This window comes from Wasmannia auropunctata, unplaced genomic scaffold (genome assembly GCF_000956235.1).
Source record: "Wasmannia auropunctata unplaced genomic scaffold, wasmannia.A_1.0 LD335985.1, whole genome shotgun sequence".
NCBI classification, from domain to species: Eukaryota; Metazoa; Arthropoda; class Insecta; order Hymenoptera; family Formicidae; genus Wasmannia; species Wasmannia auropunctata.
Window position 1 is genome coordinate 328,644 of NW_012026905.1, and position 25,697 is coordinate 354,340.

Sequence of the window (25,697 nt, forward strand, 5' to 3'; positions counted from 1 at the left end):
GTCAGGCTGGGTGGAAGAATTCGGCGACTCCACGACTCCAGTCGCGAGTGAAAGCGGTGGCGGAGAAACGTTCGGGGCGAGCATCCACGAGGGCCTGGCCTGGCGTCCTGACGCGACCCCGCGGGACCGTGAGTTCGCGATCGTGTTTCGCCCGCGTCCGCCCTCCTCGCCGCCGCCGCTCTGTGCCCACCTCGCCATGGCCGGCCAGGCCGCCGCGCATAGCGTCGCGACGTCGCGATGATAGCGTGCCGCTGCATGCCTGCGCCTGCATAAGGAGCGCAAACGCCGCGGACGCATCCGTGCCAACCACCGAAGCACATGGATGCGACGAACGGGCAGAAGCCCCACGGTGAGAACGAGTTTTCGTTTTTTTTTTCTTGCGGGGAGAGATTGCTTGTTTCTCGAGAGAAAAGGCCTGAACTCGGAGGATTTCGCAGGATTCAACCTCCCGAATCTCCGAAAACCAACGCGTTTTGCGACACGTTGGAAATCAGGAATCGGTGGTGGGATTAATTAATCGACGGAATTATATTGATGTATCCTGTTATATAAAATGGTGTACCCTGCGAAGATGTTTAACAGCGTGTGACGGGTGTGATCGTGCAATTATACGTATATGCTTTTCCTTCTGGTTTTTTGACGGATTCTTGGAAATCTTTTAATCTGTACAGTGAATTTACCCTGTCATGTGTCTTAAGTAAAAGGAATTAATCTGTAGCAAAGTAGTGACTAGTGTGTAGTATCCACTGGTAAAACTTTTTGTGTACAGGAAATAGATTCAGCTATAGATTCAGCTTTCTGAGTCTTGAAAATCAATGTTTGCAAAATGTAAACTTACAAATCTGTGATGAATTAATTAATCGATAGGATTATTGATACACCCTATTAATAGCATATCTTCTAAAGAAGTTTAAACCACGTAATTGTGCAATTATGCTTATATATATTCTAATCCCTTTTATTTGTGGCTGGATTCTTTGAAATTTTCAGTATAATAAATTACATTGTTTATCTGTTGTTTGTCTGCGCAAGATGAAGAATTAATTCGCAGTAAAGTGGGTGGAAATAAGTAATCCTTTTTGTATACAGGAAAACCTAGATTCAGCTTCCTAAGTCTTAAAAATCAGTGCTTGCAAGACATGGGAAATTATGAAAGTGATCGATTAATTAATTGACAGAATTATTGATATGCTCTACTAATGTCTCCTTTAAAAAAAAGAGGATTTACACTTTGTAACCATGCAATTATATTTGTATAATTTCAAATTCTTTTATTTGCGAGTGGATCCTTTGAAATTTTTAATCAATATGATAAAATTATATAAAGTTATGTTTATCTGCTGTGTGTCTATGAAAGAGGAATTAGTTTATAGCAATATGCAGTACATTTAGCATTCAATAGTAGTATATTCAATATCGCCAGTATCTTTTGTATATATTTCTATAATATCAAATTCTTTTAATTGCGAGTGGATCCTTTGAAATTTTTAATCAATATGATAAAATATGTAAAGTTATATTTAACTGCTGTGTGTCTATGAAAGAGAAATTAGTTTATAGCAATATGCAGTACATTTAGCATTCAATAGTAGTATATTTAATATCGCCAGTATCTTTTGTATACGGGAAACCTCTTTTTTGCAGTGGGGCAACCTTCGACCGGCGGAGGATCTGTCTCCGACAAGGGTAAGGAATGGCAAATGGAGTTGCTGATGGAAAAATTACGCTCCAAGGCTTCCACGCTGAAACCTCTGGTGGAGACCGCCAAAAACGTGCGCATGGCCATGCTGGTGAGTGTTTTTCCATTCTCGCTTTGTCATTTCGAAGTTTGTCAAAGTATATAAGTATGACTTGTCGGTATGCAGGACAAGCGATTCGCGATCGACAGCATAGAGAAGACTCAGTTGCAGAAGTGTTTGGACACTCTGCAGCATTCTATCAAGGTTACGTCCTTCCAGTCCATGGTAGAGCGTCTGGAGAGCTTGGCAAGACAGTTAGGGTGTGTATCTGTCATTCAGTATATCTGTTAGCTCATAATCGTATAAATTGAGCTTAAATATGGACCGTTATCTCGTTACGCAGATTAAAGTTCATGATGTCAGGCACGGAAATATTCATATCCTCCGACATGTTCTTCTTGGAGGTTCTGCTAGAACCGTCGGGGCTCGTTAGGGACGTTAAAATCCATCATGAGGGAAAAAGCGAGCAACAGGTAAGAGACCACGAACATTATTGATATCAATATTTCTCTCTTATATCAAGTGTCCTCATCATTTAAAATATTTAATTATTGTTGATGCAGAGTTGCGAGGCACTGGCATCGGCTCTGTCGCGCGGTGACTTCGTCGACTTCACCACGCAGTTGGAAGGACTGGCGTCGATATACCAGCTGAATGCTGATAAGAAAGTGAAGTGCAAGGCGTTCAGTGCCCTGCAATCCCTCGAGGCTGACCTGGGTGTTCTGGCGCAGCTGCAAACGTTCATGAAAGAGCCATTCAATCTGGTTCACAAGAGTCCTGTCGGTTAGTTACTTGATAAATATGCCAATTTTTTTTGTATTATATAATTGTATTTTATTTTTACTTATAAAATATAATACAAATTATTACTGCTATTATATCTAACTTTTATATATAATAGCACACGAGTAGATTATAATGCAAATTATGCTGCTATGATATCTAACTTTTATATATATAATAGCACACGAGTAGATTTGCACGGTTGTCATATTATATGTGACTGATAAAACGTTATCGTGATCTAGGAATTCTGGAAAGAAGGAGAGGCGGCCACCCGATGAAATTGACATATTTCGTCTCGCCGTATGATTTAATCGACGAAGAGAATCGAACCTATGACACTCTGAATCCTGATATTATCATTAAAAGGAAGATCGGACATTCGGTGACCGTTTGTATGGAAGGTTCGACAGGTCACAAACTGCCTACCTCTAGTATCATAACCGTGAACCGAAGTTCCACGGGCAAAAGGTAAAAGCGAGCTTTATTTTTCTATTGTTTCTTGTACATAAAATCATTTGAAAATCAAATAACTGTAATTATATTCTTAATTATATTTTTGCTAATTGCACTTATTTTTTATTGATTAATTATATCTAATATCTAGTTGATTGTTGCTTTGTCCCCCTTTATAAAATTAGCAAAATAGATTTTGCACTCACGTGAGACAAAGAGAAAGTTGATTAAAACTTAATATTTATCAAGATTTTTTGTCTTAAATCTTTGTCTTAAATCAAATTAGCTTAGAAATCGAAATATATAGCTGTTACTTTAACTTTTAAATTAAATAATGATATCAAAAGTCGCAAGCGTTCAAGAAGTCAAAAAATAAAATTTGCCAACTTTACCTGCCGTTGTATTACAAATAAATTAAATGTCAAAATTAATTCTAATAAATTCGCAATCGATCTTCTGTGCATCTACATTTTGAATTTCCATCGCGATTCAAACAGTACTATGTTAATATTAAATTAATGATAGCTATAAAAAATTTTGATTATCTTTTATATTATTTTTTTATATCATTTATATTTTTAGTTTATTTGAGTTGCAATAAAATGAATTTACCTCTTTATCATTGTTTACCATTGTTTTTTTTTTCAGCACGCCTTCGTACGCTCCGCTGACCAGTACAAATTCCTCCATGTTGCCCGCCTGTTTCGTGCTGAAGCTCGGCAAGAAGATGCCCATCTGCATGGAGCTGGTGAAGAGGATACAGAAGGTCACGGAGCTCGAGTGCGGCGACATCTCCGCGCCGCATCCGTTGCTCAGTCTGATAATACAGCACGCGAGTGACGGTCAGCTGGATTGTCGAAACAACAAAGGCTTGTACGTGGTAAGTGACAAGATTAAAAAAAAAAATAAAATGTTGCTTTATGCAACATTTTATTTTAACCTGCGACGCTCATCAATGCTCACTCGCTCGCTTGCAGACCCTGCCGGATCAGCAGCACTGTTACTTCATGACGGAAAACAAGAACATGGAGGGCGTGCTGGTGTCCAGTATCCCGTTCACGCATCCCGCGCATGTGCCGCAGATCTTGGTTTACCTGCGGCAGCAGGCGTTGTTCAATTGTCTGATCGCGAGCTGCGTGCGCCCGGTGGCGCGCCAGGATCCGGAACACACTACCATACTCGAAGTAAGCGCCCTATCGTGGCAGCACATTAGCGTGAGCGTGGAGCATCCGTACGAGGAGACGATGGCCACCGCGGAGCTGGATCTGACGGACATATCCACGCTCAAGTGCCGGTTGTACGGCGTGAGTATGACAACGAACGTGGAGCAGATATCGGATCTCAGCGGTAGGGTGCTGCAACGTTGTCTCAGCATCCCGTGCACCATGCGAGTGCTGCTGAAGATCTGGGAGGGTCGCTCCTTACCCGCGGTGATGAACAATCTGACCAGCGGCGGCGGCAGCAGCAACGGCAGCTACAATCTCAATCTGGGCTCCGGCGGTAAGGATCAGACCGGGCAGAACGCGTCCGGCACCGCGTCCGGCATGCCGGACTTCACGAACGGCGAGACGAAGATAAAGCAGGAGCCCGGTTTGAACAACGGCAGCAACGGGTGTATGGGAGGCAGACAGACGCAGCAGCAGCAGCAGCAGCAATCGTTGTCGAGTCAATTGCAGCAGCAGCAGCAGCAACAACAGCAACAGCAGTCTTTTTTAGATGCCGGAACGGAAAATAGTATCGGTTTTCCGTCGTATTCCGGCCAATCCGATACGACGATAACGATGAGTACCGCCGGGACGAACAACGCATCTGCCTCTATGTTGAACCCGTTGCAACTTGGTGCGCTGCTGGGACAGGCGAAGAACTCCCTGGGCGGTAACTCGAGCACTAATGAGCGCGGCAAGAAGACGCGGAAAAGAAAGGCTGGCACGGACGGTCTTTGGCGTAGCCCGAAGCGGAAGAACGACGGCGGAGACAGCGGCGGCACCACGACGGAGATCCTGCTGGAGAGCTCGAGCTCGGAGAATTCGACACCGCTGGGAACGCCCACGGGCGGCCGAGAGAATCTCGCGTCGGAGACCAGAACGTCTACACCGACCTCGGCGACCAGTTTGACAAGCGGCATAGATTTTTCGAATTTGGACACTACCGATGTACTCGATAAGAGTGCCTCAGATTACGATCTCGATTCCGAGAGAGACAGCGAGATCATGGAAGTGCAACATAGTGGCGCGGAGCAGCAGCAGCAGCAGCAACAACAACAGCAACAGCCGCAGCAAGACGTGGAGGAGTTGATAAAGATCCGCGAGTCTTCGTCGAGCCGCAAGTCGAAGAAGAGTCGAAGCGGCGGTGGTGGTGGTGGTGGTAGCGAGGAGAAGAAATCAAGCCCAACAAATATATTTGTTGACGAGGCGTCGACTGCGAGTAGTGGCAACAAAAGTCTGCCGGTACCACCGTCAGTAAGTATCACTCCGATTTCGTGCGGTAATCTGGATCAGACGAGCACCACCAACTATAACTCCGTACTGACGGGCATGGGTTTGGAAAGGAGACCTGGCATCGAGATCATACCCATCGCCTCGTCGCCGTCGCAGACTAACCTACCGAGCTCGATCACCATCACGCCGATCGCCGGTCCGGCGCCATCATCGAAGACCAGCAATCTGACGAGCGGGACAGAGGATCGGCAGCGAAGCGAACGGAAGAGCGGCGGTGGGAAGAGCAGCAGTAGCAGCAGTAGCAGCAGCAGCAGCAGCAGCAGCAGTAGCAGCAGCAGCAGCAGCGGTAAGAGCAGCTCCGAGGACAAGAGTAGTGGAAATAAGCTAGAGAAACGGCGTAAGCGTAAACGGGAAGACGGTCCGATGGGCCCACCGGAGAAGGTCCCGTCGAGCGGCAAACAGCAAGATCCACTCTCGAAGCCGGTGTCGGTGAGCATCAAGCCGAGCACCGAGCAATCACCGCCGAGCGGTAGTAGTGCAGCCGGCGTCGGTCTGAGCTGCTCGTCCTCGCGGCCTACCTCGCCCGCGGCCGTGAGGAAGTTCAGTCCGTCGCCCACGCATTCGAGCTCGCTCGCCACGCTCGTAGGTAAGTCCAGTCCTACCTTGAAGGCCGGCCAACCGGCAGTAGCGACCTGCGGCAAGCCAGTGCAAAGTCCGAAGCATTCGCCCGTCTACGGTAGCAGCCCGAAGCACAACGCGCCGAACGTTCCGGTGGTTCCTATGTCGGTCCCGATGTCGCTGTCCGTGTCAACGGTGCCCAATACCGTAGGTAACGTGCCGTCTGTAGCAGTGTCGGTACCGGTCCCGGTACCCGCTGGTGCGAGCCCGAAACATGGCAACACCTCGTCTCCAAAACACGGCAGTTCGGCTGCGAGCAGCGGCAAACCCAGCATGTCCGCTCTGAAATCGGCGGCAAACTCGCCGTCCAGTAAGAGTAGCGGCAGTAGCTCTTCCGACACGACGGGAACCCCATCGAAGGTCAAGTCCTCTTCGTCGTCGTCCAGTAAGGACTCTTCCAGTCGTGGAGATAAGGAGAGACGAACGTCATCCGTCGGCTCGTCTGGCGGTTCGAGTGGCGGCCATCAGAGTCCGAAAACTAAGTCCTCCAGCGGTAAGCTGAAGCAGTTGGAGATGATCCCCCCAGGCGGTGGCGAAGCCACTCAAGTCTCTTCTCTGCAAGCCTCTGGCGGAAGCACTCCGCCGTCTGGCCAGGTCGATGCGGCGAGCAAATCTGCGATCGCTGCCCAGCAGGCACGGAATCGCAAGAGTTCACTCAACGCCGTGATCGACAAACTGAAGAACGCGCAGCACTGCACCGAGGCCGATGCCTGCGGAAACGGTGGCAGTACCGTGAAAGGTGGCGGATCCTCCGGCATCGGCGGTAGCAGTACTGGCGGAATGAGCAGTGCTGGACAGAAGGAGAAGGGTCTCGGCGGCGGTGGCTCGTCGTCGTCGAGCGGAGGGAAGACCATCGTCGAGGGAGGAAAGTCCTCTTGCGTCACCAAAAATGCGTCCATGGATGCGAAGAACCCCGCCGAATACATGGTGAAGCACAGCTCGGACGGGATCAAGATCACCATCAACAAGACTCGCACCAAGGATTCTAAGCAGTCAGCCGCCAATCTGAAGCTGTCGTCAGGAGCGATGGCGGCCGCGGCTTCCTCGAGCTCTTTGTCGTCCGTGGCCTCGTCATCATCGTCCAGCAATGTGATCGCCGGCAGCAACGGCTCGCCGAAGACGCACACGGGTCTCAAACCTGGCGTGAACTCCGGACCGGCGTCGAAGAAACCGCAGACGTTACAGACCGCGCAGAAATTGCTACCCGCGAAGATGATGCTGGCGGCGGCCGGCATAAAGTCCGCCATCTCTTCCTCGGGCGCGACGAATACCGGCGGTGGTGCGAGTATCACGGCGACTGCAACGGGGGGCGTCGGAAATCCACTGTCAAAGAGCGGCTCGTCCTCCAAGGCTTCCAGTTCACCGAAGATGAGCTTTGGGGCGACCGATCTGAGTCGCGGCCGAGACAAGCCTAGGATCCCGAAGTCCGGCGACAAGGGGATATTTGCATCGAAGAGCCTCGGCGACGTCAGAAAGTCGAGCCCGTCCGCTCTCCGGGAGGAGAGCGAGAGCGAGCGCGCGTTTAAGTTGTTGAGCCACTCGTCTACCTCCAGTCTGACGCCTCAATGCCTGGAGGGCTTGATGAAGCAATTGGATACTAAGTTTCAGATACCGAAGCTGTCGGCCCGCGCGAACGTCGTGGACGCCGCCGACAAGAACAAGTCGTCGGACAAACTGTCGATACTCCCCGATTCCGCCAAGCAGACCATCGACGGTCTGAAGCAGGAACAGGGCAAGATCGCCGGTCTGTCCAACGTCACCGTATCGATGTCCAAGTCCTCGCTGTCGGACGACCAATCGAGACGAGACCATTCGCAGAATAAACCGGACAATCTGTCGATCATCACGTCCGCCTCCGGCGCGATGTCCTTGAATCTCGTTGGGGAGAACGCCAGTTTGATGCTACCTCCGCAGTCGACCGCCGATCCCGACGTACCTACGAATTTGTGTATGCAACCGATGGTGGACAGCGAGCCGTCCCGCGACTCCTGCAAGGATCTAGGAATGAGGCAAACGTCCACCGGTCAGCAGTTCCTCGGCAAGCTCGACGACACAAGCGGGATCCTTTCCAAAGGTAACGTCTCCGATCAATTGGCGTCGTCAGGCGCGAAATCCTACGCAACCATGACGGGCTCCGGCGCTTCGACCGTGCCGAGCGGCGCCATCGTTGCCGAGAGCTTGAATCTGAGCACCAAGCCTGCCGACCAGGCTGCACTGCAAACCAAATATAATAAGATCACCATTGAGGAGAAGAAGCAGCAGCAGCAGCAGTCATCGGCGGCACTATCGTCATCTTCCTCCGCATCGTCAACATCGTCCTCGTCATCATCGTCGATCTTTTCGTCACTTGCCAACGTCGCGATTACGTCGGACGGTAATTCCAACGTCGCCATGACGTCCGACAGCGTCGGCGGCGTCGGCGGCGGCGGCGGCGGCGGTGGTGGCGGCAGTGGCAGTGGTGGTGGTGGTGGTGAACAGGAGGTGACGGCAGTGGCAGCCGCAGCGGCGGCGGAGATGCTGCTGGACTTCTCCGCGGCGAACAAGGACCCGATGACGAAGAGTCACGGCTTGTCGACGATGCAGCATCACTTGACGACGATTCCGGAGCGGGCGATGATCCAGGCGGCGCCGACGGTGCGCCGCAACACGCCGCCGCCGCCGCCGCCCCCGCCGCCGCTTCCGGCCCCGTTCCCGCCCGCCGCCAGTCCGTCCGTCAGTGTGCACATCGTCAAGAGCCCAGCGCCGAGTCCCCGGGTGATCCCGCCTTCCCCCCACTCGTCCGCGTCGCCCTGCATCACCGATGACGAACTCATGGACGAGGCGCTGGTCGGTATGGGTAAATGAAGATTACTTAAACTGTAAGACAAAGAGAGAATACTCGCTTCCTTCATTCTTCGATCGTCGTTCTCAGACCGGGGAAGAAGTTTCCCACCGGAAACGGAAATATTCGAATGAAATTCTTGAACTTTTCCCTCAATAATTGTACAAATTGTATCCATCTCCTTCGAATTTAGACGTCATTCGAGTATTCTCTCTCTCTCTCTCTCGTTCTCTCTTTCTCTCTACTCTGGTGGACCACTCTATATATACGTTATTGACTAGACCTTCGATTGTAGTCTCCGTATTGACCTGCTAAAGCACATCAATGATCGTATTTCGGATAAATGCATTATGTTCGTTATGACCGGCTCAGAAAGACTCAAAACGTATTTCGTATTCCTGAGACGGTCAAGTCGACGTAATTGAAGTCTGAGTGCGAAGAGAATGTTAGAATGTATTTGGTTTGAGTTCAACTTTGAGAGATGAATGAAAGCGTGTAAATATATGTTCGTATTACGGAAAAGAGAAAAGCTGCGAAACTGGCGAGCGACTAGAGATCAGTTTCTATCGAATAAGAGCGTTTTTATCATAGAATTTTAACTGCGATGGAAATATTGATCCACAGTAAACTAGCAGGACGAACGAATGAACGTGAATGAATGTAGTAAGCAGGGAAAAGATGGAACGTGTTCGTCGTAATTAATTCTCGATTTATTCGAGCTTTCAATACTGTTCGCATACATTCGAAAGCAAATTCGTTCGCGTTCATTCGTACTCTTGTTTGAATCGCGCATCCTCACGGTCTTTTCGTACGTGAGTTGATTCACGCTGCAGATTACAGTGATTCGTCGTGCTTTTGCCCTCTGATATTCTTAAATGGAATTTGAATAATTGTGTTCACATTATCGATCATGCTCAGTATGATTTAGTTTCAACGATTCTTAAAAGAAAGTATTGGAACAAAATCGAGCTTTTCCTCATCGATGTGAACACTGCCAGAAACAGACAGTTGGTATTTATATCTACTTTAGGTCTTTCAAGTTTATTATAAGCATTGCATTTTTTTTTAAATTTTAAATTAAATAGTTATATAAAATAAATAACTTCTCAAGAATTGCGATATCTGTTAGAATTAATGAATAATAATATCAGGCAAAGTATTAGGCAATGTATTTGTGTATATTTCTTAAGGTCATTATTTATTAATTACGAAACATACACGGAAAGAACGATTTTGTTGAAAGGTCTAACAATTTCGCTAAATACAGATCTGAAAATTAATTCTTGTTGAATCATTGAAAAAATTTTGTTGAAATGTTAAAAATGATAAGCATACAAAACGTTTTTGATATTTTAGCAATTATTTTGATTTTCCCACAAAATTATTTTGATTATTGAACAAAAATTATTTTCAGATCTGGATTTAGTAAAATTGTTCTTTCCGTGATATACGTCCAACTAATATTTCGAAAAAATTGGAACAAGCCGCAACCGAAGAATCGTTATCTGCAGCGTGAATGAAGCGAGTCAGGACCCGATCGCACAAAAGCGTCGGTTTTTCGATCTTTGATCCATCGTCGTGAATCTTCCTTTTTTCTACCGGCAACGGTAATCCTTCCATCGTTCCTCATGTTCCGTCTTCAGATGTCGTGCTTCCGGGATAACTCGAGCACGTTGATTGGTTCCTTAACCCGGTAATGACGCGACTGCTTGTGTCAAGCCGTATTAAGTGTTCTCCAACACTGCCAAGCGTGTAACGATTGCTTTTAAATTCCCTCCCCCTTCCCCCTACCAAGAAAGGTTGTCCTTCCTTTTCCGCGTGATTTCTTCACGAGAGAGGATTAAATTCTGCCAGCGCCCTTCGCGACGGTCGCTTTATTTTCTCGGACAGGATTTCGTTTCGATGATACGAGTGAGAATGCCGGCTGCGCGATAACGTGCTTCTGATATCAACGCGAGCGTTCGTGAGAGCGTTAAAAGGCTCGTGAGTGCGTAATGATGAAGAAAGAACGCGGAGAAAGGTATCGCGACATTTTTTTCCCTCTGTCTCCTCTCCTTTCCCCAAAGTTTGTGTGCGAACATAGACGATTTATCGTCTACGTTTATCCTATCAAATACCTACAGGATACATGGCGTAAGGAATATAAGTTTAGTGTGAATATAAGTATTCCCCATTGTGCGGCAGAAACAAAAAAGTAAAACAAATTCCAAGGTAACAGGGTAAGGCACTGCGTCTCTTGGAAAACGGAAATCCAAATAGTAATAAGAAGGAATTTACAGAATTGCGGTATTGCGGTCTAGATGATAAAAAATTTGATGATAAAAGAAAAAAGAAAAGAAAAAAAAAAGAAACGTATATCCTTGTGGCAATCGTTTTCCGAATATCCGGAAAAAAAAGAAAAAAGAAAATACGAGATCTGCAGAATGAGTGATAAAAAACGAAATAAATTTTCGATTCGAACGAGAATATGAGAAAAAGGATTAAGAATATCAATTTAGTATATTTAATAGGTGTACCATGACGTGGATTAATTTTGCTACTTTCCCGAAATTGAGAGAAGTAATATTTTGGAAGCTCAGGATCGGCAGTCTCGCTGATCTCGAAGAGAAAAAGAGAAAGAAAATGAGAGAATAATAATACGCTATTCATTAAGTGCAAATCGTTCGCACGCTCGCATCGACGAGGTATCAACGTCGGAAATAACTCGTACGCTGCGAACGACATGATTCAGCAAAGGGATTCTTTCCGTATAGCCGTGTATTATCTTATCACAAGACAAAATGTTGAGCGGGATGGGGAGCTCATTGTTCCGATTAGTCGTTAACGAATTTTAGAGCGGTGCTGTTGATAAACGTTGCGCTTCCGCGTTCGTTTTCGTCGCATATCTTTTTCCCCCCTGCAGACAACAGTGTGCGAAGGTTTGACAGTTCAGGTTCGACTTCTCGGATCCTTCGCGTTGTCGAAAGGAGTTGAAGATCACGTTGAACAATTGTACGTACGCGTACCGGCGATTTCCTTTGCTTTAACATTCGGCGAGAAGAGCATCACCTCTATTTCAAGATTTCCCTTTCGGTCTCGATTCTCATTCTGATAGCATGTATGCAACGGAAATGCCTTTTCGCTCTTCGTCTCAGTCACGAAGTGAATTAAATTAGAGAGATAGTATAGAAAGAGAGACAGCTCAGTTACAGGAAAGCTTGGAATGGAGGATCGATCTGGAGAACGAAGGAAATCCGACCTGTAGCTTTCAAGATCGTTAATCGTATCGCATCGCGACTGCCTGAGCGAACGAGCGCGCAGATCTAGGTACAAATGTTTATAAATAAGATGTGTGCAACCCCGTAAATAAGATAATGGTTACTCCCCCATATTTTTCGATCTAGTAGAAATTGGAGAGAAAGAGAGAATGACGGTGTGATGAGGAAAGACAGTGAGAGAAAATAAGAGAGAGAGAGAGAGAGAGAGAAAGAGAGAGAGAGGCGAATGTTCGACAAGGCAATTCTCGTTGTACAGATTATTTTTACGGATGAAAAGGCAAGTAGCTTCGTCGCGGCATCGAAATCGGGAAAATGGGAATCAAAAGTCGTATAAAGTTAGGGAAATCAACGAACTGTATATTATATATGTACGTGGACGTGTGCTCGCCTCCTATATTTTTTCTCGTTGAATTTTGTTCTTTGTATGAGATAGAGAAGGGGAGAGGAAGGAAAAGGAAGGAGTTATGTAAATATATATACATATATATTATAATGTGAAAAAAGAAATAATTATATAAATTGTGAAGAGAGGATTGTACATGTGTACCGACTGTATGACATAAATTAATTTGTATAGGGAGGAAGATATACGTACGTCTTCTCTCGTTGCCATGCGGAAATTAGAAGGCGTATGTAAAGCTTCAATTAATTAAAAATTATCCCTTTTGATATAAACCCTCGTGCTTTGTATCTTTAATAACGTAATTCCTCTTTATATACAGCTAATTTAATATTACAATTAGTTAGAAATTCAAGCATGTTGTTATCTCTTAATATGACTTCCGGGCGTTCGCGATACACCGCGTGCTTTCGGCATATAGATTTCGCTTTCATTGATTAAGTCTAAATTATTACTGTTCTAAACTATTTTAGAAAATTCGTACGCAACTTCATATTTGATAATTGCTTTATTTTTTACTTTTCTATTACGTTTATAATAAAAGATTATTTTTTTATAAACATCACTTTTTCTTTCTAGCTGCTCTGTGAGTACTATCTAATCGTAATTTTACTGAAATATAAAATAAAAGAAAAACGAAGCTCGAAAGACTTATTGAAAGATACGAAAAATCTAAAATAATAAATAGATAAACATTAAATGGACCAATCACAATAGTATAACATCTTCGAAAAAAACAAATTGGACTAAATATTTTTACCGATTTACGTAAAGTTAATAATTTTTACTGAAAAACGTGATAAAACGGTATTATTATGTCGTTTTTGTATATAATTTAAAAATGGTCAAAAAATCATTAATTATGATAACAGTAGGCTCTTTTTGCAGGAAAAATGCAAAAAATATTTTTGTTGATTTCGAATTTTCATCAATAGAAAGAGTTGAAAGTATTAAAAAACGAAATAAAAGAGAAATTAAGACCGTGCAATTTTGTAAACGAATTGCTACTATTATCATTATTGCTAATAAATTATCACAATTTAGTAACAATTAGGTCTGCACCCTCAATGGTCTTTTTACTATTACGACTTTTTATGTCAACAAATTATTCTTTGCTTTATTCCAGTTTAATGTTAAAATTAGCTTAATATTGTTTAATATTAAATGATTATACAAACTCGTACATGACAGTAAATAGTTTCTGATACCAGAGCGCAGAGAATACATAATCCCATAAAGATTTTATTACCAACAATTATATAAGTATTTATATAGTCAAAGTTACCTTACACCTTACATTCACGAAATGATCAGACGTTAAATTATTCTTAACAACTCCAGCTTCGCGGTATAAACAGGTCCAGATAGTAACTGGAATGAAGTGGACAGTTGATCCGGGCGTAACACTCTATTGAGTATAGACATATCATGATGCCGTTGCTCAGGCTCAAGGTCAGCAACATAAAGACGTTGCTGCTGATGATCTTGCGGACAAAGAACATGGGCAAGCCTATGGCGACGAACTGGATGAGCAGCATCGGGTAGAAGAAGCCCAATATGAACGATAGTATATATTCATGGACGATGGCGGAGGTGAGGAATACGGCGGTGGCTGCCAGCACTTGGTTACGCGGCACCACGATCTCGTACATGTCCTTGTAGATGTACGTGTACAGCCAGTCGTGTACTACTACGTTCCACGTGCGGTAGAACGTGTGATAAGTTGTGGAGTTCCACCAGTCCTGTATAATACAAGCGACAATAATCATGAAGCTACAGTTTACAAATTAATAATTCACGATAGCTTAATTCCGAAATTATTGAAATTGACCAAAATTGTACGATATCGTGAATTCTTTCGCGTGTGAGAAATATCTGCCCCGTAGCTATACACTTTTCATGAAATTATAGCATGTAAACGAGGTTTTTCGAACTTTGAAAGTTCACTTTCAAAGTTTATTTCACATTAAAGTTTACTTTGAAGTAAAAATGTAACTTAAGATATTTCTATAATGATTCATACATATTTTCGAGGCAACTTCTTCAGAGAATCATGATGTATATAAAAGCTATAATAAAGTTGTTACGTATATTTAAATTATCGCGTACACAAAGCTGTCACGTATATTGAAGAGATCGCTTATGTTGAAGCTATCGTACAGTGCGATATAACTCGTAAAAGATATTTTCATATATCTTAATACGTATAATTTTTACTGGACAGATTACTGAAGGCGCGTATATTCACCTTGTAAAACAATCGGTCAGCAAACCGCAACATTTCTGCCCAAGCGTTCATCCACGCGTGTAGCAAGAGGTGATGTGTAATGAAGAAGAGGAAAATACCAGGGAGAATACTATAGTCGATCATGTTTTTGACAAACCACTTCTTTTCTAGAGGCTGTGTTCCGAACACGCTATTGATTGGTAGTACGAGGTCCATGATAAAGGCGATGTAGAAGATCATTACGCCGACTTTGGTAAAATTCTGAATCACCACCATCCATCTGATTCTTTTCGTCCTAAGAACATCAGTTTTGCTCAAATAGATCCTCTTCTAAAGTCTCTTAATATTAATTTTATTTATTACAACATGACAGGACTAATAAATTTTTAATATTATAATGCATTAAAAACTTTAAGCTATCGTTTAAGGTGTCATTAAATTATATTATTCGAGAATTAAGGACATTTTGTTTGTACATTTCACGAATAAAATTCTTCGAAGTTTCTTTCAAAGTTTCTTAAGTATGGACATAATACTATCAAAATACAAATTCAATTTCTTAGTTATGTTATAGTTAAATCGTTTTGTCTTCTTAATTTATCGCTTAATTAAAAGCTCAGCTTGCTGGTTTCTCCCGAAGAATTTGCGAAATATTTTTACCTGGGATATTCGTCACGGTACACAAGAGTCGGTGCGAAAAGGAAATACAAATATTGCGAGAAGTTGGGGCCACTCGGCTGTGGAGTTTCGCTGTGGGGTTTGTACGACAAAAATCTGGACGCCGCGCTCCTCACGAAAGCGTGATTCTTCATTAACATGCGTGCCTAAAGAAGCAAATGTCATTTCAAGTAGAAAAAAAAACCTCCACAATCTACTATAATTGATGTTGGATTAATATTACATGTGAAATATTAAATTATTCTATTTATTCTGTATACATATAATTAGATATGAATTATAATTAAATACTAACTTGTTTCGATACAAATTGACACGGTAATGTCTTCAATGAAAGCTCCATTCTTATTTTTAATAAACGCATATATAATTTAACCTCTTCGGTATGATCTATTGATTAAATGTTGACTAAAGTCGACAAACACAAAGACATACTACTTGTCTCAGTCATTAAGTAGATAATACTGCGCGGCGGACGTATGTCATACCGAAAAAGTTAATCTGCATGCATCTCACATTTCTAATGGAGATAAACTTTACAGTTCTTATTAATTTGCAAATTGAATAAAAGAAAGTTTTCGACACGTTTCATCAATTTGTACTATTGGATGTGCGTGATAGCGTACGAGAAAATTAAATTGATTTATATCCATATAGGTATATTTTTCAAAACGACTTCATTTTTTTTAACGTTCATAATTTAAGACGGTATATATAAATATAGGTTCTTAAAGATACGTACTTGTTCTAACAAAACAATGGCCCTGCAAGCTATGCTAAGATTCGTTTCAATCACTGCTTTGGTAGGAAAAACAATAAAAAGAATTTGATACAACATAAATACTGTTAGCCAGCCGTAATCCCAAAATTTTCGGATGAAGGCTGCAAAAAGGAAAAACAGGATTAGATTGTCTTAAATTAATTATTAAATTGAGAGAATGTCAACACGGTCAAAGCGAATCTTGGTGCTTAATAATATTTATATATATGAATCTACAATTTTTAGTTCAATCAATCTGCGCGCCGAATATTTATCGGTCTTACAACAGAGCTCTAAAATATTCGAATCTGAAATACATAATCTCATAATTAAATTGACAAAGCAATTTAATAATTTGATGCTAATGAGCTTATTTAAATCCTAAATAGATCATAAAAATGGCTTATTGTGAAAAATATTGCCTCAACCAGGATTTAAATCTGAACACAAGCTGCTATTCGAATGGGTATTTTATCTTTCGACTTTAAATTAATTATTATCATTTAATATAAATCGCTTTAATCAGTTGACATTATCTAACAATTTTTACGATTATTTTGATTAATTGTTGTAATAATAATTAATTTGATATAATGTGTTTACACTAATTGCTAATTAATTATTATTTTATACACTACAATTATTTTTTTTAAATTGATATTTTATCTTATATATTATATATTATATACTTATTTCAAAATACTCTTATTCAAAAAATCAATTTAACTTTCTTCATGTTTAAATTAAGCACATTTATCTAAAATTGAATTGAAGAGATTACATACATTTTGGTAAGAATCGGAGTCGCTGATACGCCCAAAGGTTGAAAGCCACGTAGACTCCCAGTATCGAAGCTTGCATGAGGGACCAAATGTAGATGCACGTTGGAAATTTTTCGAAACTATACAATATTGTATCGGTACTAACACGGATCCTTTAACAATAATTAAATAAGGAAATTTAGACGATAACAACTAGAGCGTAGTTGACAGGTGATAAATATGTCCGCGTAAAAACAAATATATCTAAAAACAACAAATATATCTACAATCTAACCGAGTTATCCATTATTATATTATAATTAATCAGATTTTTCTGTTTTCCAATGCAGGGCTTCATCGCACTTGGTACAAGTGGATAAATATCTTATTGATAGTTATCGTATTTTGTTACGAGTTTCCAGTTGTAATGAAAAATAAAATAACTATGTCGTTTACTTTAATCTCGATAATTCTATCATTCCTGAGATAAGAATGAAAGAGGCAAGAAGATAGGCGGGATTACGTTCTTCACATTGCAAACTTACGTTCCTGATTCCATGATATCGGACGCGAGAATTTTAAAAAGTAGAATTATGAGGATCATCACGAACAGATTGTAAACCGTGCGAATGTGCGGGATCTTGAAGAGATCGGTGAGCAATGAGTCTCTTTCGAGGAACTCCTTTTCCGGCAGCGTATCTTTCTTGCCGGATGACCTACAAAAACATCAGAAATGTAAGTACGATCAACATATTGTAAATCATACATTTTAATGATACATTTAAGTTCTCTAATTGTAAGTTCGCACATTTTCTCATTGATAGACAAAAAGTAAAATGTCGTTAAAATGTAATCTATCATTTAACTTTGAAGACATCCACGTCAATCTTCCGAAAGGGACGGGGGGAGGGGGATTGAAAATCTTAATGGCATATATGGAGTCGAGTAAGGGCTCGTTTGAAAGGGCTTTTCGAGACGAGAAGAACGCGAGATTGTTGAAATTTTTACGGTTTTTTTTTCGCAGAGTTATGCTCTTATGTTTCCAAACACTTAATAAGCAATTTTTGAATTTATTGGACTAGATGACAATTTGATCAATTTATATGGTTGACTCTTCAAATTAATGGATAATTCTACCGATTTTATAATATAATTACTAATGTACTGAGGATGACTCGAACTAGAGTCGAAACGTTTGCGCTTTAAATTGTATCTGTTGATCAAATATATATATATATATATATATATTTAAACACACTTACATCCTCTGTCGGCTTATATTTGCTTCTTTTCATACTTGTAAATTTTATGAAAAAATGTTGCATGCATTGCACATATTTGCTGATTTGTCCGAAAGATTTAATATGAATTAGATCAATTTATGTACTTATAATTATACATTGTGGACACTGAGGAAGATCGTTGTTAAAAGGTGGAAACATTTGTTCTAATAGTTTTATTTTCTTTATAAATATAAGCAATTGTCGGAACATTATTAAAGGATTTTGAGCATTAATAATTGGCTTGGCTCCGAAGTCTATATTATTTGTATTATATTGGATTCTTTTAAATCTATTTACTTTATCTGTACTCTTTGTATTTTTGTAGATACGTTGCATTTTTTGCTATCTCTCTCTCTTTTTATCTGTTAAGAGGACACACATTCTAGAGTACTTAATAAATAGCGAATTTATTCATTCATTCTCTAGCTGCCAGACGAGCTTTAGAAGATGTCATACTACAGCGCGTTATCAATCACTCAATCAATGTCTCTCTCTTGATGATATCTCACCTTTTGTCACGATATTTATTTGAACTGTACAAAAAATCTCCATCTTTTGACGTAGGTACTTCTATCTTCTTCTGGACTTCGGATATCATGTCATGGCTATTAACGTGCTCCTGAACATCCTCTCTTATTTCCTACGAGGAAATACGTTTCACATAAATAATTCGAGAGTAGCACTTTATCTCTTATAACACCGATCTTATCGGTTTGAGCTCTTGTGTGATGGGCATTCGGATACATTTGCGCTTTTTCTTTCAATCGGAACGATATAGCTCGATAAACTTAACAAAACTACTTCAATTTGCATTCCATTAAGTCGAATTACGAATTAAGTTGAGGTCAACAATATTCTTTTCGCACCTGAATCTTTTTTCGCAGTACATCGGCGGTCACTTCACTTAAAACATCCGTGAACGCGTTTTCGATGGTCGCTGAAAAGAGAAGTGTATATATACATATATATATATATAAAATATATATATATATATATTATATATATATAATATATACACATATATAGATAATAATAATCAGAAGGTTTTGTTCTGCAATGGAAAAAGCCACTGTGAGCGCAATGATTGACAAAAAGTTATTCTGCACATGAATGTTCTTGAAACTATTTATTTAAAGAAAAACAAATAATATAATAAATGACGAGACATGTCTTCTCGATAAATTTCAATATAAGAAAATAATTTCTCCAAAATTTTATAAATATATATTGGGCTAATATTAGAAATTAATAAATGTATTATATGTTAGTAAATAAAATTAGAGAGAGAGAGGGCTAGTGAGCCGAGCTAGTGTTTAAGCGTTATATCAGAACCTAAGTTAGCGGTTACTTTAATTATTTCTTTTATTGCGTTTGAAAACACGGAAGATGACCATATTTAAATGTTTGTTATTTTATCCCATACAGCATACTTTATCCGAGGGACATCCAGAGGTGTTGCATATATAGGATAAAGTGTGCTGTATGGGATTTAATATAAGTATACATTAGCACAATTATCTAGTTTGGCTCACTAGCCCTCTCTTTAATTGAAATTTGAATTTGTTTCATAAGTCTCACGTTACATCTTTCATTAAAATATAATTGGATTTTAATAAATATTATAAAATAATTAAAAATATATTTATTTTTATCTGCCTGTCTTAAATAGAAGTTTAATTTTATTTAAATTTATTAATTTTTCAAGATTTTTTAAGATTAAGAAAACTAGAGAAAATGCTAGGAAATGTGGAAAAAAGTATTTATCGTGACACTTCAAGTGTTTTTAGGAGAAATGTAATTATCTATCATAGAATTTAATTATCTCAGAAATTATAGGATTTTCATCTTACGATAAGTCGAGCCATTTACTTACCACTTTTAATTTTTTCAAGAAAGTCGCTTGCAACATCGGAATCTTCATGCTTTGTGGTTTCGATTTCAGAATTCATGACTAAATGGGGATGGCCCGTGAAACTTGCTTACGATTCCTTCTCTTCGAGAATATTACACTTTGAGCAATTTGACTTGGAGCAATGGTGCCACGCTCTGAGCGATCCGCTTAGGAAATCCGATTACAACAGCCAACGTATCGGTTTACAAAGACGAACTGGAGTCTCTCGTACTATCAAATGATCGAAGATTTTTTGATCATGGTACACCCGCAATCTACGCCGCCGCGCAAGATACGCTGCTATTATTTTTTAATTGGCAATATATTGCTTTAATTTTCTTTCGGATTTCTTAGAATACAGCAATCTGATACATCTGCAACAGTGCTTGGTGTAATACTGATCTAATCCCTCTATCATACATGCGTACTTCGACTGATAGATCCTCGGATGTACACATGTACGCTAATTGTTCTTTGACCGGTACGCATTAATTAATTTTTCCGACTTGTCGTTGCGTTGTGTGTTTGCGACTTATGTAGATGAGGCTTTAGGAAGAACACTCAACATTTGCTAATAAAAAAAAATTATCTTTATCTGATTGTTTCTGATCTAGAAAAACAAATTTTATCTAAAAATTTAGCAAACTTTATAGTTTTAAATAAATTTTATAATTTTTTTTAGAAACATCTATATATGGCATAAAAATCAAAATTTAAAACAAAAAGTATTTTTAAAAATTAACATATATTCTATATATATTTATCAGTTAAAATATTTTTATACTTGTAACTATTTATAAAAAATTAAAATTTGAAATAGAAAATATTTTTGAAAGTGAAAATGAAATATATTTAATTCAATTAAAATACTGTTATAATTGTAATTGTCAATTCAATAATTATCTATTTTATTTCTGAATTTTACTTTATAAAACCCTTTTAATTTTGTTTTTAGAATAACAATTCATTGTTTGTTTTTCTATTGCTTTATTTTTGATCAATTGATTCTGCCCGAGTTAATATTTTAATTCTCACTTTGGGAAGATATATTATCGCATTATGTCCCGTATTTTTGTCGAATAGTTTATAGAAACTTTAAGAAACTTTAGTTCATGGAAAATTTATAGAAACTAAAAAGAATTCCAACGAAGAAATCAACATTTCAAAATCATATCGTACAGTTACTTTTGAGCCGGCTTTATATCAAAGTCTATGAATCTCTACTTCAAGATTATTCTTTCGCTTCCGGTTTTTTATTTTGATAGCATGTGTGCAATGAAAATGTCTTTTTGCTTTTCGACTCATTCACGAAGTGAGTTAAATTAGAGAGAAAGTTTAGAAAAAGAGACAGCTCAGTTAGAAAAACTTGGAATGGAGGATCTGTAGAACAAAAAAAATCCGACCTGTAGCCGTAAATAAGATAATGGTCACTTCCCTCTGTTTTTCGATCTATAGTAGAAATCAGAGAAAATAAGAGAATGACGAAGTGATGAGAAAAGACAGTGAGAGAGAATAAGGGAGAGAGAAAGAGAGAGAGAGCAAATGTTCGACAAGGCAATTCTCGTTGTACAGGTTATTTTTGCGGATGAAGAGGCAAGTAGTTTCGTCGCGGTATCGAAATCGGAAAAATGGGAATAAAAAATCGTATAAACTTAGGGAAATTAACGAATTGTATATTATATGTACGCGTGGATGTGTGCTCGTCTTCTATATTTTTTCTCGTCGTGAATGTAAAGAAAGAAATAATTATATAAATTGTGAAGAGAGGATTGTACATGTGTATTGACTGTATAACATAAATTAATTTGTATAGGGAGGAAGATATACGTACGCCTTCTCTCGTTGCCATGCAGAAATTAGAAGGCGTATGTAAAGCTTCGATATCAATTAATCAAAATTATTTCTTTTTATATAAATCTTCGTGCATTGTATCTTTAATAACGTAATTCCTCTTTACAGCTAATTTAATATTACAATTAGTTAGAAATTCGAGCATGTTATCTCATAAGATTACTTCCGGGCATTCATGATACACCGCGTGCTTTCGGCATACAGATTTCGCTTTCATTGATTAAGGTCTAAATTATATTATTTTCATAAATTATATTAGAAAATCACAACAATATAACATCTTCGAAAAAAACAAATTAGACTGAATTTTTTTACGGTTTTCGATCGTAAAGTTAATAATTTTCACTGAGAAATGTGATAGAGTAGAGAGAGTAGACAATATTATGTCGTTTTTGTATGAAGTAATTTGAAAATTGTTAATAGGGTACGTCATTAATTATGATAACGGTTGGTTCTTTTTTGCAGAAAAAATGTAAAAAAACATTTTTGTCGGTTTCGAAATTTTATCAGTATAGAAAGAGTTGTAATTATTCAAAAATGAAGTAAAAAAGAAATTAATACGGTGCAATTCTGTAAACCAATTGCCACTATTATCATTATTGCTAATGAATAATTATCACAATTCACTAACAATTAAGTCTAACCCGCCGTTAATCTTCTTACGATTACGATTTTTTATGTCAACAAATTATTCATCGCTCTATTGCAGTTTAATGCTGAACTGATTATACAAACTTGTACATAATAGTATATCTCTCAAATAGTATCTGATTCCAGAGCGAAGGGAATCCATCGTCCCACGAAGATTTTACCGTCCACACGTTACGTTCACGAAATGATCAGACGTTAAATTTTTCTTGACAGCTCCAGCTTCGCGGTATGAACAGGTCCAAATAGTAATTAGAATGAGGTGGACAGTTGATTCGGGCGTAAGACTCTATCGAGTACAGACAGAACATGATACCGTTACCCAAGCTCCAGCTCAGCCATATAAAGATGTTACTGGTGACGAACTTGCGGACAAAGAACAAGGCGAAGCCTATACCGCCAAACAGGACGAACATCACCGGGTAGAAGAAGCCGAATGCGAACGAGAGTATATACTCATGGACGATGGCAGAGGTAAGAAATACGGCCGTGGCTGCCAGCACCCGGTTACGCGGCACCACGATCTCGTACATGTCCTTGTAGATGTACGTGTACAGCCAGTCGTGCACCACCACGTTCCACGTGCGGTAGTACGCATGATAAGTCGTGGAGTTCCACCAGTCCTGTATAATACAAGCGACACAATAATTCATGAAGCTACAGTACAAATTAATAATTCATAATATCTTCTAAAAATTATTGGAATTGTCCGGAATTGTACGATATCGTGAATTTTCTTGGGTGAGAGAAATATCTGCCTCGTAACCGTACACTTTTCACGAAATTAACATGTAAACGCGCTTTTGGGTTGATTTTGAAGTAAAAATGTAACTTCTATAATGATTCATATTTTCGGGGAAACCTCTTCGGAGAGTCATGTATACAGAAACTATGGCGTAATGCGTATAATCACCTTGTAAAACAATCGGTCGGCGAACCGCAGCATTTCAGCCCAGGCGTTCATCCACGCGTGCAGCAGGAGGTAATGTGCGGTAAGCAAGAAGAAAAGAGCAGGGATACTAGAGTCGATCATGTTCTTGACAAGCCACTTCCGTTCCAAAGGCTGTGTTCCGAACACGTTGTAGACCGGTAGTATAAGGTGATCCATGATAAAGGCAAAACAGAAGATCGTTACGCCGAATTCGATGAAATTCTGAATTACCACCATCCACCTAATCTTTTTTGTCCTAAGAAAATCAGTCTTGCTTAAATTGATCCTCTTCTAAAGTCTCTTAATATCAATTTTACTTAACACAACATGACAATACTAATAAATTTTTAATATTAATGAATGAATTTAAAACTTTAAGCTATCTTTTAAGGTGTCATTGAATTGATTGAATTACATTATTCGTGAATTACAGACATTTTCTTTGTACATTTCGCGAACGAAATTCTCCGAAGTTTCCTCCAAAGTTTCTTAAGCCGTAAGGACCTAGTATTATCAAAATACAAATTTAATTTCATTGTATATTTAATTATATAGTTAAATCGTGCTGTATCTTTTATCGCCCAAAAAAACTCAAATTGCTGGTTTCTCCCAAAGAAATTACGAGATATCTTTACCTGGGATATTCGTCGCGGTACACAAGAGTCGGTGCGAACAGGAAATACAGAAATTGCGAGAACTTAGGGCCACTCGGCTGCGGAGTTTCGCTATGAGGTTTATACGATAAAAATCTGGACGCCGCGCTTCTGACGAAAGCGTGACTCTTCATTATCATGCGTATCTAAAGAAGCAAACGTCATTTTGAGCAGAAAAAATCCTTGCACCAAAATTACTGTAGTTTATGATGGATCAATATTACATGCAAGAAATTAAATTATTCTATATAATTTGATGTGAATTATAATTAAATACTAACTTATTTAGATACAAATTGATACGTTAATGTCTTCAATGAATAAAAACTCTTCTTATTTTTTCCAAATGCACGTATAATTTAACCTCTTCGGTACGATCTGTTGACTAATAATGTTAATTAAAGTCGACAAAAAAAATTACAAAAGGCTACTTGTCTCAGTCATCAAGTAATACTACCCAGCGGACCGAAGAAGTTAATCTGCATGCGTCTCATTTTTAGCGGAAATAAAGTTCATTATTCACTGATCATATTAATTTGCAAATCCAAAAAAAAAGCTTTCGACACATTTCACCAATTTACTATCGAACGTGCGTGATGGCGTACGAGAATATTGATTTATTTCCGTACGTATACTTTGCAAGAAAATTTATTTTTATTTTATAATTTAGGACGCTATATGTATATAAATACAGGTTATCAAAAATACGTACTTGTTCTAAGAGAACAATTAACCTGCAAGCTATAGCAAGTTTTGTTTCAATTACCGCTTTGGTAGGAACGATAAAAAATAGAATTTGATACGATATAAATGCTGATACCCAGCCGTAATCCCAAAATTTTCGGATGAAGGCTGCAAAAAGGTAAACAAGATTAGATCATCTCAATTAAATTAATTATTATGTTGAGAAAACGTCAACACGGTCAAAGCGAATTTTGGTGCTTAATAACTTTATATGTAAATTTTACAATTTTTTGTTCAGGCAAACTGAACGTTAAATATTTATCAATCAAAGCACAGCTCGAAACTGAATCCGAAGTACGTAATATCACAATTAAATTGGCAAACCAATTTAACAATTTTATGTTAATAAACTATATTAAATCCTGATTGGATCCTAAATAGAACTCCCTCCTAAATAGATCCTAAGTAGAATCACCCTGTTATTTGGATATTTTATTATTCGATTTTAAATTAATTATTATTAGTTAATATAAATCGCTTTAATCAGTTGACATTATCTAACAATTTTTACGATTATTTTGATTAATTGTTGTAATTTGATATAATGTGTTTACACTAATTGCTAATTAATTATTATTTTATACACTACAATTATTTTTTAAAAATTGATATTTTATCTTATATATTATATATTATATACTTATTTCAAAATACTCTTATTCAAAAAATCAATTTAACTTTCTTCATGTTTAAATTAA

General features: G+C 39.3%; 3 protein-coding genes across 4 annotated transcripts in view; 1 reads left to right on the top strand and 2 right to left on the bottom strand.

Moving 5' to 3' along the window:
- The first annotated feature begins 282 nt into the window (after window positions 1-282).
- On the top strand, window positions 283-10,178 carry LOC105454404 (mediator of RNA polymerase II transcription subunit 1). The gene is made up of 8 exons (XM_011696989.1): window positions 283-349; window positions 1,645-1,790; window positions 1,866-1,999; window positions 2,083-2,212; window positions 2,303-2,522; window positions 2,768-2,993; window positions 3,627-3,858; window positions 3,956-10,178. The coding sequence occupies exons 1-8, from the start codon at window positions 319-321 to the stop codon at window positions 8,936-8,938; spliced, it is 6,102 nt and encodes a 2,033-aa protein (XP_011695291.1). The 5' UTR covers window positions 283-318; the 3' UTR covers window positions 8,939-10,178.
- Window positions 10,179-11,355: 1,177 nt separating this feature from the next.
- The window catches only part of LOC105454407 (sterol O-acyltransferase 1-like), an 18,422-nt gene continuing 4,080 nt past the window's right edge, over window positions 11,356-25,697 (bottom strand). The window contains exons 1-9 of one of the 2 annotated variants that reach the window (XM_011696995.1): window positions 20,155-20,800; window positions 19,148-19,218; window positions 18,791-18,921; window positions 17,544-17,714; window positions 17,023-17,171; window positions 16,220-16,359; window positions 15,460-15,623; window positions 14,821-15,094; window positions 11,356-14,314 (exon numbers count right to left, since the gene is read on the bottom strand). In XM_011696995.1, coding sequence (XP_011695297.1) covers window positions 13,901-14,314; window positions 14,821-15,094; window positions 15,460-15,623; window positions 16,220-16,359; window positions 17,023-17,171; window positions 17,544-17,714; window positions 18,791-18,921; window positions 19,148-19,218; window positions 20,155-20,230 — 1,590 coding nt within the window. In that variant the 5' untranslated portion in view covers window positions 20,231-20,800 and the 3' untranslated portion in view covers window positions 11,356-13,900. Of the gene's footprint in view, window positions 14,315-14,820; window positions 15,095-15,459; window positions 15,624-16,219; window positions 16,360-17,022; window positions 17,172-17,543; window positions 17,715-18,790; window positions 18,922-19,147; window positions 19,219-20,154; window positions 20,801-25,697 lie in introns of those variants that run through there. The other variant, XM_011696994.1, reaches the window with a different exon arrangement.
- Window positions 22,073-25,697, bottom strand: part of LOC105454405 (sterol O-acyltransferase 1-like) — a 16,116-nt gene continuing 12,491 nt past the window's right edge. The window contains exons 6-9 of the mRNA XM_011696992.1: window positions 24,968-25,107; window positions 24,238-24,401; window positions 23,585-23,858; window positions 22,073-23,294 (exon numbers count right to left, since the gene is read on the bottom strand). Coding sequence (XP_011695294.1) covers window positions 22,863-23,294; window positions 23,585-23,858; window positions 24,238-24,401; window positions 24,968-25,107 — 1,010 coding nt within the window. The 3' untranslated portion in view covers window positions 22,073-22,862. The remainder of the gene's footprint in view (window positions 23,295-23,584; window positions 23,859-24,237; window positions 24,402-24,967; window positions 25,108-25,697) is intronic.

Bases quoted from the DNA above. Each gene is read 5' to 3' on its own strand.
- LOC105454404 (XM_011696989.1), top strand. From the start codon at position 319: ATGGATGCGACGAACGGGCAGAAGCCCCACG. The intron at 1,791-1,865 runs GTGAGTGTTTTT...GTCGGTATGCAG, and splicing joins ACGTGCGCATGGCCATGCTG to GACAAGCGATTCGCGATCGA. The intron at 2,994-3,626 runs GTAAAAGCGAGC...TTTTTTTTTCAG, and splicing joins CGAAGTTCCACGGGCAAAAG to CACGCCTTCGTACGCTCCGC.